The 19,331-nt window shown below is 33.0% G+C and overlaps 1 protein-coding gene across 2 annotated transcripts in view; it reads right to left on the reverse strand.

The window, feature by feature from the left end:
* CNTNAP5 (contactin associated protein family member 5) overlaps positions 1-19,331 on the reverse strand; it is a 908,736-nt gene that overhangs the window by 492,672 nt on the left and 396,733 nt on the right. Inside the window, exons 6-7 of one of the 2 annotated variants that reach the window (XM_056793728.1) lie at positions 17,113-17,297; positions 11,213-11,356 (exon numbers count right to left, since the gene is read on the reverse strand). In XM_056793728.1, the coding sequence (XP_056649706.1) occupies positions 11,213-11,356; positions 17,113-17,297 (329 nt within the window). The remainder of the gene's footprint in view (positions 1-11,212; positions 11,357-17,112; positions 17,298-19,331) is intronic. The other variant, XM_056793729.1, reaches the window with a different exon arrangement.

Below are 19,331 nucleotides of genomic sequence, written 5' to 3' on the forward strand. Positions count from 1 at the left end.
ACTTGGGGTGATTTCCAAATGTGAAGAAAGTTGAACATGATAGAGGACTCAAACTCAGATCTTTAGTAGTGTCCTCAAATTGACATCTTTAGGAAACTAAAGGTTTCTTAGAACTGGCAAGAGGAGAAAATAGTCATATTTAGGGGACATCAGCAGGATGAATTAGGAAATAAAAAATTCTGAAGGCAGGAAGCATAAGAAGGAATTTGTCATATGACCTTAATTCAGGCATGATAGTGAGAAAATGGATTAGAGGTACAATCCCTATTAAGTGCATTTTACTTTCTCTTCCCATTAACATATATTTTGACTATATATAATACCTGCCTCTAGAGAGAGCTGGAAATACTTTTATTTTGCAATTAACATGTAATATGAAGCCTCTTTCTGAAATACTGACTTGGGACCATTTATTTTGAGATGTACCTTTGCTTCTCAGGGATGTGGTTCAGCCCTATGTCTCTCTATTTTCACGTGAAAGTCATTCCAAACCTTAGAAAAATCTCAGTGGGGTGCTTTATTTAGGAAGAAAAGAGGGTATGGAGGCATTACTGTAAATGTAATAGTTACCTATACATCATTTCATTTCTCTGGTCCTCAGTGTCCTTCAGAATAAAATGAGGGTTATAACATCTGCCTCCTGCATGCCTCACACAGATGTTTCAGGGATGGATCAGTTAATAAGACCACTACTCCATATGTCATCCCTCTACTTACTGCCCTTCATAACATTAAAACAATGACTTGTGAAATGGCCTGACTATTTATTTGAGAAAAAAAGTCCTGTACCAAAGCAGAGCATATATATATATATATATATATATATATATATATATAGAGAGAGAGAGAGAGAGAGAGAGAGAGAGAGAGAGAGAGAGAGAAAGAAAGAGAGAGAGAGAGAGAGAGAGAGAGAGAGAGAGAGAGAGAGAGAGAGAGAGAGAGAGAGAGAGAGAGAGAGAGAGAGACTCAAATTTTTGGATTTTGTTTCTTCTCTTCTTTTTAAATTTTTGATGCTTATTTTTCCCTTAATGACTTAAATAACTATTTGATAGCTGGTTACTTTAGAAAATTAAATCAATAATTGAATGTTGATGTGTTTCTATCTTGGACAAAAAAGAGAAAGTAAAAGTCTTATACTGTGTTTATGAAATACTGACCCTAAGATATAAAATTCCTTGATTGACATTTATTTGGTGGAATTTGAGTAAGAAAGCTACTGGAACAAAGCAAGAGATTTAGAAGTATATTTTCCAGAATATTTATATAGCACAGAATGCAATTTAGCAAAATGGACAAGATGGGTTAGGTGGAAGTTCCCTAAAATAAGCTTTGGGGGAAAGGAAGAGAATGTTGTGTGATTTTATTTTTTAAAGTATTTCAACAAAGACAAAAATCAGCTATCAAAGAAAATGTTCAGTAGGATAACACATGATCCCTTATAAAAGTTTTAGAGATTTAGCATTTTATATCAAAATGAAAGGTTTTCTGTAACAAATCCAAATGAATCTCTAGGTCATGGGCCAAGACAACGTACAAAGATGATACTTGTGCATGTCACTATATGTTTTCTGGACTTTAGACTACTGTAAATAGAAGGTGGCAGTTTAAATTGCAATTGTATGGTAAAAAGCTAGGAACATCATTTCCCTCTTCACCATGTTAGTAGAGTTAAATTTACTTAAGGATGTAAGAATTATCTTAAATATTCCATATTTAAGAATCAGCTTAATTAAATAATTAAAATATATTCAAAAAGTAGTTTTAGGTACTCACTATGAGACAGAATATTTAGTAATGGGTCTGATGAGAAAAAACAACACTGCATTTCTTACCCTAAAAGGGATTACATTCCAAAAGGCTTACTTTATAAATCAGTCATCCCCTTATAGGTAGGAGCCAGTTGTTGAAATTCTCCTCTCCAGAAATTAAGATAAGGGACTTCATGAAATTTCTGCATTGTCTAAAAATACATTTTCTTTCAATTAACTCGAATGAGCCACTTTTGCAATCCAGACTCAGATCTTAATCCACTAAGTAGTTTTTGAAAGTGGATTTATTAGAAATATAGATTTTTTAGAAATAATATTTACCAAAGCATCATTTTATGAAACAAATTAATCCTAAAGAATATGTACAAAGATACACAATTAGCAATAAAACCTTTTTTAATATTAGTGAATAGGGGGGATTAAAATAAAACCCCTCACTCTCTCAGTGTTTTTCTAATTAAAGCCATAAGAAAATATACACCACCTGAGCTATTTTTAAAAAATTTAAGTGGAAATACAAATTGCAGGTCATATATATGTATATGTTTATTCAGAATCATATATAATAGATTATTGATATAAAGGCATATAGCCAGATATTTATCTCTATATATTTCTATATACCTATATATATATATATATATATATATGAACATCTAAATATCTGTATCTATCTTTAAAATTATCTATTATTTCTCTAAGTATAACTCTTTGTTAAAAGACCTATAAAACAGTGAGGCATGAACCAACATCCAGATATTTATGGTGTTCTGTAACTTAACCTAGGGACAGATTTCCAAAATTGGGTGGGCTCGGAGGCTACATTAAGAGTTTAACAGAATCTATCAATTTGTATAGGAATCCTCTGGAATACTTGGAATCAATCATTTTGGAAAACAAAAGCAAGCAATAAACATCTTGAATTAATGATATAATAATGCATACCTCAAGTAATTTATTTTCCAATTGTTTATTATATAAAGCTATATTGGCAAAGGATTGAGTATTTGAGAAGAAATAGTAAGATTTTTTTAATGTCTGGTTTAAGCTGTTAGCTTTACTACACTTAAGGATGTGGAGGACTGTCTTATAGTCAAATAGAGCCATAAAGACTAAATTGAATTATCCCTGTGGAACAGCTGTTGAGTCTCAAAGGAGATGGGCAGATCCTACAAGAAGGGAATGACAAATAACAAAAGGAATGCCTATTGATGTCAGGATGCAAAACGACACCTGTGTTTGATGATGTGATCTCTTTTAAGGTTTATATAGTTCTTTATAAATGGTGAGCATTTGATGCACCCTTGGTGACTGAATAAATAACTTCTAAAATCCACCCAAACCACCTGGACCTGCTGAGCCCATCCATGATAACTTTGATGCACATATAAAACACTTGCAAATGACAGAACTATCATTTCCTTTAAGATGGCTTAGTTTTCATCTTACTATTTTCAAGCAAAACTGTTTGAAGCTGACAAGACACCTTTGGAGAAAACTAAAATTACCTAGGAAAGAGTGGAGGGTGGGGGAAGAAAGGCTTTCTAACTTCAACAATTTACAACGAAAACATTTTTGTTAGACATAGCATTCCAAAAGGTGACAATATTTTAATACCTTGACTCTTCACATAAGCAACATGATGAGGGCCATTTGGAAAAAGAATCATGACAATTTAAGTTATGAAAGTTGAGATATAAAGTCTTTTACCACCATAGTAACGTAATCTTCATAGATTTCTCTTTTCAAGTACATTAACACTAAATGGATTCAGTGTGCTTCATATTAAGAATATAGTCCATTAAGTTCTGAGGGTTAAAGTATTCCAAAAGAGCTTTAAACAAATTGATAAAAATGATAAATACTTTAGAACTTGGAAGGGACCAAAACTGTGCTTTAAGTTATTGGTCTTGGTGTCACTGGGAAGAGATGAAAAAGAAGGTTACTAGTATGCAGACTTTCCTACTTTCTTTTTTCATCATCTTCTTTCCTCTCCTCTACTTCATTGTACATATTTAAATATATCTTTGTGTTAAATATATTTCATAATATCAAAATGCAGTTAGTTCCTTGTGGTACAAATGTTGCCATAGGAATCTTATATATATTTCACAAACACACATAGAGATTTAAAAGTGTACACAGAATAAGTGAAATGCTTGTTCTCAAATTTTTTTATGTGTTCTAAAGTGCTTTGTCAACTATTATGATAATATTAGACCAAGGATTGTGCTTTAAAATGTTATACGTTGATTATAGTAACATATGCTATAAATGGATTCCATTGGTAATATTTTCATCATAGGAATTACTATTTCCCTAGTTTGAGCTCAGGGGCATTGAAACTTACCTATAATTTCTTGGGAATCATTTAAATCTTCACCTTAATAATTTAAGCAAGCTACCTATCAGCTCAGTATTACATACTGTATCCCAAATCTTCCTCACATGGAGCTGAACAAAATCCTAATCTGGATATTAATGAGAAAATCATATCATGAAGATCAAAGGTGGAATATTTTTAGTAGTTTTAAGAGACAAATACCACATTCTATTTGGCTTTTCTCAAAAATGTCCAAACTATATGAATAAAGGTTTGGCATATTTCCCTTCCAATGGTGCTTTGGGAACTTTAGACTTTATGACTATTACTCAGCAGCCTTTCCATTCAGTAACTTTCCCAGTGCCTATTGCCTTCTCACTTTGAAATATCCTTCCCCTAAGCCATTCTCCTTTTTCTTAATGGTCACTTGCAGCTGGAGCCTCAATTTTGGAAACAGATCCAAACCCAACATTGTTCCTTCTATTTCTATCTCTGCTTCTGTCTCACTATATTTTGCCCTATGCATCTGTGTGGGTACTGCTTATTGCAGTGACTATATATTGTCTTCATCCCATTAGAATTTAACCATTTTGAGGGCGAGGTCTATTTTTCTTTTTGTTTACATTTGTCTTCTTCGGGTTTAGAACCTTGATACATAGTAGCATCTAATGAATATTTCATGCTTGTATGCTTGAGTCACATTCGACCTCTGTGAAATGTAGACAATATCTATTTTCAGGCTCAAAGTGTTGTGAGAACCAAATGAAACTACAGATGTGGAAATATCTGTAAACTATGATATAATACTTAATATCTATTTTAGGAATTACTTTATGTAATGTCAATTTTAATATGCTTATATCTTGTTAAGATATTGTATCTTCATTATATAGTATAATCTGGATATGATTGGATCCTGATTAATATGAGTGATATTTCTCAAATATGGTAATGTATCTGTGATCACTCTGATTGCCTCCATATGCATACATAATACATATAATGATCCATCCATGTCTAACCATCCGGTGTTATCTTGTCCATCACTTTTTATAAGTAGTCATAGTAAGTTTGTTAAATGTATTTATGATATCAAAAATAATGAACACCATGATTTTAACAATGTAGGAGACCATGATTATTAATTACTATAAAATAATCATAATTAACTTTTATGTGTCATGGACTTCTTTGGAAGTCTGGCGAAGTCAATGACCCTTTTCTCAGAAAAAAATATTTCATATGTATAAAACAGAAGGCATATTATCATAATAGCAACTAAATGGGAGTGAAAAATAATTTTTTTTCCATCCAAGCTGATGGACAACTTAAAATTGGTCCATCAACATGTTGGAGACCTTGAGGATGCCAAGTTAAGAACCCTTATTTAAATCATGATTAAATGATTAAATAATTAAATAATTATAGCACTGATGGTAACAATATAATATTACAGAAAAATAAAGAGACTGAAATTGGGTAATGGACATGAAATGAAAATGTTATTCATTTTACAAGCATTTGTTAAGTAGCTGTTATGTTCCAGGCACGGTAGATGAAAATTTTTAAAAAGTAGTCCCCAACTTTTAGGAAATTAAATTGGACTGGGGTCTAGGAAGAGATGGGGTGACAATATATACATAGAAAAGTAGATAGATATATCCTGAAGTATTTGGTTGCTGTTGTTTTTTCACATAAAGCTTCATCTCTCAACTCTTTCCCTTTTCAATGGCTTTGCTTCATGCCTGGAATCTTCACTTCTGTTTCTTGGCTTCCTTGGGCATCATCAAGATTTAGCTCAAATCACAGTTTTTGGAAGATTCCTTTCCCATTTCTCCTCAATGCTAATGATTCCCTCCCGAGATGATCTCCCTTTTATACTATATCACTTATGTATGTGTATGTGTATGTGTATATGAATGAGTGTTTATGATTATGTGTGTGTGTGCTTGTAGGTTACAGCATTTTTTTCTCCCATTAGAATTTTAGGTCCATGAGGACATGGACCACTCTTCTACCTTTCTTTGGAATTCCAGTGCTTAGCACAGCGTCTGACATATTGTATATGCTTAGTAAATACATGTTGACTAACAATGTAATTTAAGGAGAGAAGAATATGAGCAAATGGGGATATCAAGGTAAGCTTCTTGCAGGAGGTAACTAATGAGCTAAATTTTACAAAATTTTAGGGCAAAGGTAAAGTGGGAGTACATTCCAGACAAAGGAGAGATCTTGTACAAAGGCACAGAGATGGGAAATTGAACCTGATATTACAACCTGGGCAACTGAACTTGAGTGTACATGTCATGAAAAAAGAATAATGTACCATAATCCTGGAAAAGAAAACTACAGCCAGATTGTCAAAGAAATTCTTTAAAAGTCAACCAGATAAATTTTTATTTTCTTCTAGAAAAAATAGAAACACTCTAGAATGTCTTGAGCAGAGGGTATAATTTTCTAACCTGTACTTTAAGAATATCAATTTGTCACTTCTGTGGAGGATAGACTAGAAAGCAAATACACTGGAGTCAAAGGGGGTGAAATATCATTATAATATTCCAGATAAAAACTGACAAAGACCTTAAAATGTGTTATAATTGTGTGAGCAGTGATAATGAGGATATGAAATTTACTGTGGAAATAGAATTGACAACATTACCTGACTCATTTGATATAAGGAAGAGAAAAGCATGGAGAATAATTGGGAATGATAATATATATCCAGGTACAATGTAAAATGCATGGATAAAAAGGAAAAATATCCTATTCCTATAAAGAGAAAGGAGACACCTTTTTCCAAGTTCTATATTCAAATTAAAAGGAAAAAATTCATCCATTTCCATGTATATGTATAATATTTGTATGTATATATGTATGCATATATATGCAGACATACCCAATACACCTATTTAGTTCTTGAATCATGACAAACTTTTATTGTGATCTTCTCTTCCCCTGACTATTTTTCTTTTTTACAGAATCATTCGCAAACTACCTTTCCTTACAGGAGCAAAGAATGCTCATATTTTCAATCATTTTAAACATTACTATTCATTCAATAAACTTCTTAATCAAGCAATCATGTACGGGGCACCAATGAGTGAACATGATCTTTAATAAGTCACTTTCATGAGTGACCGTTCAATATACAAATAAAAAAGATGACATCTCTTTCAGGCACCATACAGGCAAAGTAGAGAATGTATATCTGATATATGAAAGACATGTCAAGTCAGAACATATCAGACATGAGAAAAATAAATTAATTATGAAACTCCTATAAAAACCAGACATTTTTATGAGGAAATAAAAGAGATTAAAATAAAGATAATCTCCATAAATAGGTAGTCAGGTATCATAGTGGATAGAGTGCCAGGTTTGGAGTTCAGAAAAACTGAGTTCAAATCTGGCCTTACACACCTGCTTGCTGCGTGACCCTCGGCAAGTCACTTAATTCTATAAGGCTCAGTTTCTTCATATGAAAAATGAATTAAAGAATGAAATGGAAACCCTCTCTAGGATCTTGGTCAGGAAAAAAAAAAACAGTGTCACAAAATGTCAGACATAATTGAAATGACTAAACAATAACCATAAATGTTTATAAAGTCATAATAATTATTGATAAGGGAACAGGACATGATTTACTATTTTTTAAAGAACAGAATTCTTTCCAAGGAGTTTTTAGTTTTTCAAATGTTATTCCAGGAAGATCAAATAGAAGTCTTGTTTAGCATATGAAGAAGTTAAATTATGAAATTATTTTTTGTAAACATTGCACTTACTGAATCGTGTACAGATTCAAGAAAATAAATACATGGAAATCTGATTAATTAAAATAAACATTATGTACTTAACCCTTAACTTCTTAGGTGAACAGTATAGTTCTAGATGCCACTAATGTTCCTATATTTTGAGATAAATCAATATATCATAAATAATATATGGTATGCAAATATGTGTATGTATGTAATACATTTAGTATAGTACTGATATATTCTGCTACCTGGGATAGGTGGGTGGTGCAGTGGATAGACTGCTGGACCTAGAGTCTGGAAGTCTTGAGTTAAAATCCAGTCTCTGATACTTACTATCAATATGACAATGAAATGACAGTCAAGTCACTTAACTTTGTTCATCTCCATTTCCTCATCTGAAAAATGAGCTAGAGAAATAAATGGAAACCACTCCAGTATCTTTGCCAAGAATAACCCAAATGGAGTCATGAAGAGTATTCTACAACTAAACAACAGTACTACAGTGTATATATAGTTTATAGCATAATATCTGTATATTACATAATATACAGTTACATTTTACATATTACATACATACATATTACATATTACATGCAAATACAATTACATAATAACTGTATATTACCCTTTCTGTCCCTGATTACAACCTATTTAAAGAGACTATGAATAAATTCATGAAAGGTAAAGAAAACAAGTTAAATAAAAGTACAAGATTATGTTACAAAATAAAATCACAGGGCAGCTAGGTGGCTCAGTGGATAGACAGCCCCAGAGATCAGGGGTCCTAGATTCAAATTTGGCATCAGATCCTTTTTTTAGCTGTGTGACCCTGGGTAAGTCACTTAACCCAAACTGCCTAGCCCTTACCACTCTTCAAGAAACCTTAGAAACAGTATTTTTAATTCTAAGACCAAGGTAAGGGTTGTTGTTGTTGTTTTTTTAAACCCTTGCCTACCATCTTGGAGTCAATACTGTGTATTGCCTCCGAGGCAGAAGAGTGATAAGGGCTAGAGAATGAGGGTTAAGTGACTTGCCCAGGGTCACACAGCTGGGAAGTGTCTGAGTCCAGATTTGAACCCAGGACCTCCCATCTCTAGGCCTGGCTCTCAATCCACTGGAATACCCAGCTACCCCCTTGTATCACTCTTTATTTTATTTTATTTTATTTTATTTCATTTTTTAAAACCCTTACCTTCCGTCTTGGAGTCAATACTATGTATTGGCTAGATTCAAATTTGGCATCTCTCAATCCACTGAGTCACCCAGCTGCCCCCTCTGAGATAAGGATTTTAAAAAATAAAATAAAATCACAAGCCATCATAGGATTAAATTAATCTGAATGGTTTAGACAGTAGTTACTCTGAGTTCTGAGGAGGGGAGGATTACTATGGACTCCATTCAAAAGAGTAGTACTGAATTATTAGAAAGGAAAGAACACACCAGACAGCAGAAGTATGTTTGGTCAACTATAAGCAGACCAATATTCCTGTCATGGAAAGTGTGTGTGTGTGTGGTGGCAATGTGGAAGATAAGACCTGATAGATAAGTTGGAGTCAAATTAAAGAAGGTAGCTGTAGAGATAATGGATTTTAAGAGAGATATGGATACTAAAGTATACATCCCTAACATTATGTGTATGTCATAATATAATAAATTCCCTTCATGCCACTGTCAGAAATAATAGTAGATTGACTGGATGGTGTTGATTATGATATTTCTTATTAAAAAAATCTTCCCAACATGTGCAATGACATTTTCATTGCCTGAGCAACGGAATGTGAATATACATGGTCTCCAATGATAGAGACATAAGAAAACAATTATTCACTGCCCTGAAAACATTTAATACATTGCAAACTGTAGTCATAGGAAGAGAGTTAAACTGTTTTGTTATGGAGTTGGTTTGATTTGCCTAGGAACTCCTGGCTCTAGGCATGGCTCTCAATCCACTGAGCCACCTAGTTACACCATAATAAAGTATTAAACCCCCAGTGCCTAGCCCTTACTGCTCTTCTGCCTTAGAACCAATATATGACATTGTCTAAGAAGGCAGCATTGCTTGATTTCTTGATTTATCTGTTGGGATGAACAATGGATGTCAATCCTAATCATACTTAAATTTATTTTCCCATCTAGATCAGCAAAGAAATTGGAAATCTGTGATCAGACATGCGACTTTCCCCATTTATCATGGAGAAATCAGGGAGGGACTAGAAAATATTAGACTACCTCCTGATTAAGTATCCACTTATTAGAGATATCTTGGTTTGTCTGGAGGAGAACTGAATAATGAGCTTTTAAAATTTAATTGAACTGAACTCAAGACACTGAATGAATTGTCTTTAATCAGTGAGAGAGATAATGGGCCAATTAATTTCTTGGTAATTGCTATCCTAATCAATGAATTGATTTCTTACCCAGAAGTCAGTTTCCCAAAATTTTTATTCACCATATTGGCATTTAAAGAAAAACAAACACCCCCCCCAAAAAAAAGAAAAGAAAAAAAAGAAAGAAAAACACCTTTGCCTTTTGTCTTAGAATTGGTCATTTCCAAGGCAGAAGAGAGATAAGAGCCAGATAACTATGGTTAATTGACCTACCCAGGATCACAAAGCTAGGCAATGTCTGAAGCCAAATTTGTACTTATGATCTCCCATCTCTAGGGCAGGCTCTCTATCCATTGAGCCTCCTAGCTGTTCCTGGCATTGGCTTTTAAACTTTTTTTCAGGAAGAGAAAAAAAAATTAAAAACATGTAGTCTCTCCATATGCCTTGAAATCATAATAATGTCTTCCTCTAGGGCAAGGTCTTGTATTTTTTGACTTGCTCATTCAAAATTTTGATAACTCTTTCACAAAGAAAATGGCTATTATTTCTCTTTCACAAATAAAATAGATATTATTTCCCACACTTATCTTGAGAGTACAACATATTCTCTTTTAAAAGCACTAGATATTGATTGAATTTCTTTAAGTAAAATATCAATTTCAATATAAATTAAGTTCAAGGGTCAAAATATACATGTCTGTAGTGATAAAGACATTTGTGATTCCATCAATTGCCTTGCTGGCATTAGCAAACGATTCAGGTTAACAAATTCCTGATTGCACCACTAACTACATCTGACTCAATTCCACTAGGGAAATGGAAATCTTTGAATTCCTGCTAATGTATTTGTTTCCCTCAATAGCTCTATTGATGTTACAAGTCTCTACATTCTTCCAATGACCCAATTATGCTTGTGAATATCCACTGACAGAGTGGTGTCATCTTAGTTGGCAGACTGTATATAGTAGAGAAAATCAGGCATGCTTACCAAAAAGTAGCTAAAAAGAAGCAGGTGCAAAGAAGTGGTTTTTAACTTACCACAGTATAGATCTGATGTTTTCGTCTTTTGGCCAAATCAATTATGTTGACTCCATTATAATAAAGGTTTTCAATGCATCCATGAAAGTTTTTCTTTAGGAATGTTCCTGGTTTGCCTGGGACTGGAATCCCTCCAAAACTGAGCTTTGGGAAAAACAAATCAACCCTCAGTTATAAACTGCAAAGGAGCAGGAAATGAAAAAAAAAACATTTTGCTTTATCCAATTGTATAAGTGAGCCAAGTGGCTCAAATAATTATAGACTGCCTCTTGATTACACATTGAAAAAGATACTGATTAGCCCACTTAAAAATAACTGTAATTGCTGGCTTTTTAGGGGCTGATTTTACAAAACCTTTTTTCTCATCCTTTCTGAACCCGTTAAAAGTAAATAAAACAATAATTTGGTAGAAAGAAGGTACAAATAAGAAAACTCCAAGTCCTTACATTTATTTCACATGCAAGTATCAGTAGGGACATTCAGTATTAAAAAAAAAAAAAACAATAGTTTTATCAGCTCCAGCTAAGTGACAGGTCAATTGATAATATAACTAACATAGCGCTAAACTTTATGAAACAAAGATAATAGGATATTCCTAATCCTTAATTCTCTCCTCCTCTAATAAGTTCTCCCCATCCTCATCGACATCTATCTTGTGCATCTTTTGATGACCAACATGATGCACACCGTGAAGCCTTTCCTAATAATCATCCATTTAGAGCTTTCTCTTTTTAAAATGTTTTGAGCTTACTCTCTATATCATTCAGTTGGCATCTCATTATCTATAGTTGCATCCACTAGATATTTAAGGTATGTAAGTCTTATCTTAAAGTAAATATTTATTCATTCATGCTACATATCCTCAAAGAACTAATATATGGGTTATTTGAATCCTACAACACATTAGCAATGATATGCTGTGTCAAAAAGCAACGTCATTAGATGTCATTAGAGAAACATTTATCTTGAAAAGTAAGTAGATCTGTCATGGAGTAAGATTAAGATATAATCATTGGATGAGGATATTTTTAATTGTTCAGATATAGAGCATGTACTCTAATCCACTGATGAAACCAGTGTTAAGTATTTGTAGGGGTTCATCAGTAACAGTCATAAAGGATATAGGAGCTTTATGAGTTAGGATATAGTTATATGCTTCTTTTAAATCCTCTTGTCACCCAAGAAGCCACAGTACCTAGCACAATGCTAAACATGGAATTTTTGGTCTAAGTGATATGTGGATAGAATGCTGGATTATGAAGTGAGAAGATTTGAGTTCAGGTCCATCTTCAGACACTTGCTAGCTCTGTGACCTTTGAAAGTCACATGTGTCCATGTGGAGCTTTTCTTTGTATAAGATGTGAAGTATTGGTCTAAATCTAATTTCTTCCTTATTGTTATTAAAATTTTCCCAATAGTTTCATCCATTTAAAGTGTCCTTACCCCAGTACTTGAGATCTTTCAAATAATAGGGTATAAGATACATTTTCTTTTGTTGTGTACATAATCTGTTCTACTGATCAATTGTACTATTTCTCTGCTGACATCAAAATAAGAGAGCTGTACTAGATCAGAATATCAGATTTGGAAGTAGATAGGACTTTAGATGAAATCTCATCTAATCTTTTCATTTTACTTATAAGGAAACATGAAAACAGACTTGTTTAGGACCAGACAGACAGTATGGAGAAGACTTAGAATTTGAAATCAGATTCTTTGGCAAAAAGCTAGTGTTCTTTGCACTGTGCCTTTGAATAAAATATGACCTAATGATCTCTAGGAATTATAATTTTCAATGAAGTAACAAATTTAAGCAAAAATCAGTAACAGAAGCAGTAATGGGACCCATGATTATGACAAAGGTTCATAATCTTATCTTTGACTAGATTTCCTTTCACAGAGGGACTCCTTACTCCACCCCTTCCCCTTCATTTTTCAGAGTTCTACTTAGAGCTTTGCTACTGAATGTCTAAAAGATGGAGAATCAATATCAATTATAGTATTGCATTATCTAGCAAACAATTTCCTTAGCAATCTGTAGTTATTTTAATCACCAAATAAATGGTCTTATGCCTATTTTCTTTTAATCCCTTAAATATACTATGAAAAAAAAAGGCTCTTTAAAGCACATAAGGTAAAAAGGTCTTATTGGAGTGGAAGATTAGGTACTGTTCATAGGAGACTCAGTGAGACATAAAATTCAGAGAAAGGAAGTAAATCATATCCTATTCTATTATCTCACAAGAGTTTATAACAATTTTACTTGGATTATATAATAGCCTTGCCAAACAAGATTTCTAACCATTCTCATTACACCATCACCACATTCAATTCAACATTTATTAAGGATCTTTTATATGGAAAGTATGTTGACTCTTAGAGTGATAAGATCTGTGATGTAATCAATATAGGCATTCTTTTTAAGGGTTCAGATGATAGCTTCTTCATGTCTACCCAACATGTACTTCACTTATCAATGTGTTCACCTGTAAATCTATTATAGGAGGTCAAATCAACAATTCTGGGGATTTCTTCCAGTTCATAATATTTTTTTCTTTTTTTGTCATAGACCCAAATGACATTCTAGTGATCATCACATCTATCTAGGTAAGAGGGAACAAAGCCCTGAACAAAAGTGGTTCAGAAGATAACTGTGGTGGTGTAGAAGAGAACGTGGATACCAGACTTACTGTTGCAAAGAGGTGACAAGACTTGTCAATTGGTTAAAATGGAAGAGAGTAAGGAGAGGAGAAAAAATAAAAAAAAAAAACCTAACTTTTTGTGCCTTGGTATCATGGAGGATAGAGATATTATTAACAGAAATAATTATGATGGGAGGAATGTATTCTGTTTTCCTTCGTTCCTTCGTTCCTTCGTTCCTTCGTTCCTTCGTTCCTTCCTTCCTTCCTTCCTTCCTTCCTTCCTTCCTTCCTTCCTTCCCTTCCTTCCCTTCCTTCCCTTCCTCCCTCCCTGCCTCTTCTCTTTGTCTCTTCATCTCTCTGTCTCTTTTTCTATTAAGTAATGATGGATTCTGATCTATTGGCAATTTTATAACACATCCAATTTATTTCCATATAGAATAATAAAATGTTGATGCTACAAGAAACACCTAGTCTCTTCTATTTATTTAACAGATGTGGAAATGTAGACATATGGGGATTAAGAGAATTAGTCAGAACTTGAATCCAGGTCTTTTATTCTTTTCCAATGTTTTCCTATCTTACCATACAACATAAAGCACTCTCAGATGGAAGAACTGATGCCTTCATTTTCTTTACAAAATATTTTATAGACAGCTGGAGTTTTAATATGGAATGTAGGTCATCAGAATTCAATTAATCTACATGCAAAATGTATTTAGGACCCATTCAGAAACTGTGCCATTAGAACATCTGTGACCTGAATTTAACAGCCTGCAATTGTTGAGATCACATCCTATCTCTGATGGTTATTTCTACCAGCATCAAGGAGAGAGTTACTCACACAGTTACTAGATGAAATGTAAATACTTTTATTAATAGTGATACTCCTTGATTCATAGTAGAGATCCTAATATCATAGTTATTAACACTAGAAAGGAGTTTAAGTGTTTATCTAATCCAAATATCTGGCTCCATTAAGATAACCTATCATTATTCCCATTCAATAAGTTGTTGTTCAGTCATTTTTTGTCATGTCTGACTCTTTGTGACCTCATTTTACGTTTTCTTGGAAAAGATACTGGAGTGATTTGCCATTTCTTTCTTTTGCTAATTTCGCAGATGAGGAAACTGAGGCAAGGAGGGCTAAGTGACTTGCCCAGGGTCACAGAACTATTAAATGCTTGAGGTTGGATTTGAACTTGGGTTTTCCTGACTCTAGGTATGATAATCTATCCAGTGTGTCACATAGTTGCCCTAATTTAATAGATACATTATACTTAAAGACCCCATCCATCATATCACCTCATCATAACCTGTCAGTGACTTGGTGTTATTAAAATCTATATTAGTAAATCTATATATTCACACATGTCCTATCAATCTGAATACATCTTGATTATGGTCCTGAAAGGTAGGGGCATCTAGGTAGTGTGGAGAGAGTATCAGGCCAGGCTCAGGAACATTAGCTTCCCAAGTTCAAATCCAGGTGCAGACACATGGATGACATCATGTTTCTTCGTTTCCCTGACCATTAAATTTCACTAAATGGTAAATCAGCAAGATTTCTAAACTCCTGAGGACATAAGTTTGCATACAGTAAGAGTTGATATTTTTATTGTTGATTTGAGGAACAAGGCTTAGGACAAATTGCTGAATTTAAGATGTAATTCCTTAAACTATATTGCCCTATTTTTTCTAGTAGATTCCTCACAGTTTTACATTAATCACAATATGACTAGCTTTTTTATGTCATCATTCAACTATATCCACTAGAGAGTAATCAATTTCTTTAAACTTCCAATTACTAACAACTTAAGCAATTCTAGCTGTGTTCTGAATTTTTTCAGTCAAAAATTGGCAAGGTCTCTCATGAGCATAGCAAATGGCATATCTTGTCAATACTCTGTTAAAATAGACTTAAGGTAGAAAGACCAAACCTTGAGGTTGGTCATAGTGATGGAAAAAAAAAGTCTATTGTAAAATAAAATCAATGCTTGATTTGTCAGAGCTGGATTGGCAAGCTTATCAAATAGGCAGGCCTAGGCATTTTCATCTTTACTTCTTATTAGCACCCTTATCTAAGAGGTGAATAAAACAAATGAAAAAAAAGTTGAAAAAATTCAAATTTATATGTTTTGTTAGTAGTTTTGTTCATATACTAACCCGGGAGTTCCTGTATATATTTATATCACCCAATTTATATGTATATATAAATTTATATTTATTTATCATATAGATATATTTATTTATGTGTGGATATATATATATATACTCCCTTATAATATGTAGTAATATACATATTTATATATATATATATGGCTATCTACATATCTATTAATGTATAAATTAAGATTATTCCTCATACTTTGTTGATTTAAGTTCCTAATGAATCCTTCACAATTTTGCCATAGCTACATATATATACACAATGACAATAATACACACATATGTACCTACATATCCTGATGTATAAAGTCCATTTTTGTATGCTTTTACATCTATATGTGTGTAGAGAATATATAGTAAAACAATTTCTATTGCTTGAATGAACACTTTAATTTTTGATGAATATTGTCTCCATTATATCAGTTTTTCATTCCAGGGCTAGGAGGACCATAACTAGCAATTATCACTAAGGATATGAAAAATAAGGAAATTCTAAAAAGCTCTTGACTTTCTAGGGTCCTGTGTGGCTGGCAGTAATTCAGGGAGGTACAGCAGGAGAGAATTAAATTCAGAGGCTAGTGCTTTAAAAAACAAAAAAAGTAATTAAATGATGTATTATGCATGTATGTATGTTTATATACACACATGATTGTGTATATCTGAATGTTCACATGCAAATGAGGAGTATATATATATATATATATATATATATATATACTCATCAATCACAGAAAGGCACATTGGAATATATCTAGTTCAACCCTTTAATTTTATTCATTAGAAAACAGTAATTCAATGACCAAATTATTAAGACAAAGCAGGTGTGGGATCCTATTACCTTTTCCTTTCCTATTGTCAACTCTTAGTAATTCCTCTCTCCCTGTCTCTCCCTCCCTCCCTTCCTCTCTGTCTGTCTGTCCATCTTTTTCTCTCTGTCCTTCCCTTTTCATTCATTCCTCCTTCTTCCACCCCTGTGTGAAAGAAAGCCTACGCATGACCCTTGTTGGCTAGTGTCTTTATATGTGTTGCTGAGTTCCAGTTCATCAAACCTCATGCAAACTTAAAGTAAATGATTCTTGAATCCCAACCCACCTCATAATCAATGTCCAAATAATCACCATCTCCTTTAGCCCGGAAATGTTGAGTGTGCTTGTCCACCGTGAAGTTTACTTGTTTATTGAACCGCTCAATGAGAACTGAGTGCCAGTGCTGGTCATCCAGAAGACTGCCTAGAATAACTGAGGGCTGACTGTTACTGAAACGAAGTTTACTGTCACCTGAAAGGGTGAAAAATAGAAAAGATAATTAAAATTATTTATAATGAGACCGAATGCAATGCTAACATACCAGGGAATTCAGGGGTGCAAAGATATATTTAGTAAATAAATATTTATCAGGTGCCTATCATGAAAATATTATTATGCAAGATACTGAGATGAATAAACAGAACTATTAGATACTCCCTATGCTTTCCAAGTCATTTCCATTGGATGGAAGAAACCTATATACATGCAATATATATGTATATATATATACATATATATATACACACATACATATAAGTAACAAAGTATTCAATACATTCAAATTGATAGTGTAAATTACTTTCATTGTTTAAAGAAGGATAAATTTGCGTGTGGGGGGGGTCTAATGCTTAGCATATAGAAGGCACTTCACTATTAGCTTTTTGACTTGTCTTCAGGACTCCATGGTCTAAAATTATTCATATCAAAGGTAAAACTTCTAAGACCCCTTGAAAATTAGGTAGATTTTTACCTAGTAAGAAAAAGGGAAAGATTTTTCCAGAAAGGGTTGACAATGGGAATATTGTGACCAGATCATTTATCAGAATAGAAGACCAGATTAGGAAGTCAGATACATTGGTCATGACTTATTATCTTCCATTTCAGATTAGAGTCTTTGGCTTCACTTCTCTGTATCCCAGCTGTAACATTTTCTCTCTTAAGGAAAGAAAAGTCTCTAGTTTTACAAAAAAATATCTCTTAATGTTTAAGAACTCTAATCAAATCAGAGGACTTAAAATATGCCTCTACCTCAGGATAGAAAGATGAGAGAATTAGAGTAAAAACTGCAACATATGTTGCTTTCAGGCATGGCAAATGTGGGAGTTTATTATATATGGCTGTGTATATTTATATAAATGTTTTCAAGATAGTTTTTTAATAGGAATGACATGGGGAAAAGAGAACTATTTGCTAATTGAAAGAAATAAATTTAAAAAGGAAAAATAATCGTTAAAAATCACAATTTATCAAAGGAAAAGCCTCCCTGCATTGGGATCACATCAATATTTTATTCCAATGAATAAAGCAATCAATCAATAAAAAGGAATTTATTAAGTGATTACTGTGACAGTTACTGTGCTAAGTGCTGGGAATACAGAGTCAAAAATAGTCCTTATTCTCAAGAAGTTCCTATTCTAAATGGGGAGGGGAATCAGAAAAAAAGAGATTTATTTGGAATACATTTTAAAATTTTGAGAGTTTTGGATAATGAAAAGTAACTTTCTGAGTTAAAAACCTGACTTTTTACCAAGATGTGATGCTAATACTGCTTTGAATCATGGGCTACTAGAATTTCTGAAGAATCAATTGGCCAGAAATTATTAAGCACCTTCTAAATTAATATTGCAAGAATTGAAAGGGAAACATGAGATGCAGAGTGGGCATAAATAGCTTATGGTTGATAATCACTTATAGCTTCCACACAAGAATCAGTTAAGGGATGTCATCCAAGAAATGTGTGCCTGCAAACAGAGGTGGCTAATCATATAGTAGAAGCAAAGGATAAGAGATGGATGACCTGAGTAGAGCACTGGTACTCTTGTAATGTCAAATAACCTAGAGGAAGGCCTTCACTGATTTAAATATATCCCAAAGATTATTTATGGGCAGGAGAAATTTTAACAACAGACTATATACTTTAATATGAATTTTATTCTTTGTGATATTGTATCTACTAAGATTAAATGAAAATAAAAGTGATTCAGAAAGCCCTGGGCAGAAGTAGGTTTAATTTTGCACTATTGTCATAACCATATCAAATAGATTTTATATTTTTTCAATGAAGCATTAGAGATATGTAAGTAGAGGCATTAGTGATGAATTTAAATGAACAAAAATTATTGTCAATATAAATTATCAAAAATCAGTGGAGTAAAATGAATGAAGTTTTGTTTAATTTGTTATTCTTTTTACCTGCCAGAACAATAAACATTAACAGTTTCTTTCCATTTGTCATAGAATTTCATCAACTCTGTTTGAAGTCTTGTTTTTAATAAGTTTTAGGGA

The sequence above is a fragment of the Monodelphis domestica genome, chromosome 4, assembly GCF_027887165.1.
Source record: "Monodelphis domestica isolate mMonDom1 chromosome 4, mMonDom1.pri, whole genome shotgun sequence".
Taxonomy (NCBI): Eukaryota; Metazoa; Chordata; class Mammalia; order Didelphimorphia; family Didelphidae; genus Monodelphis; species Monodelphis domestica.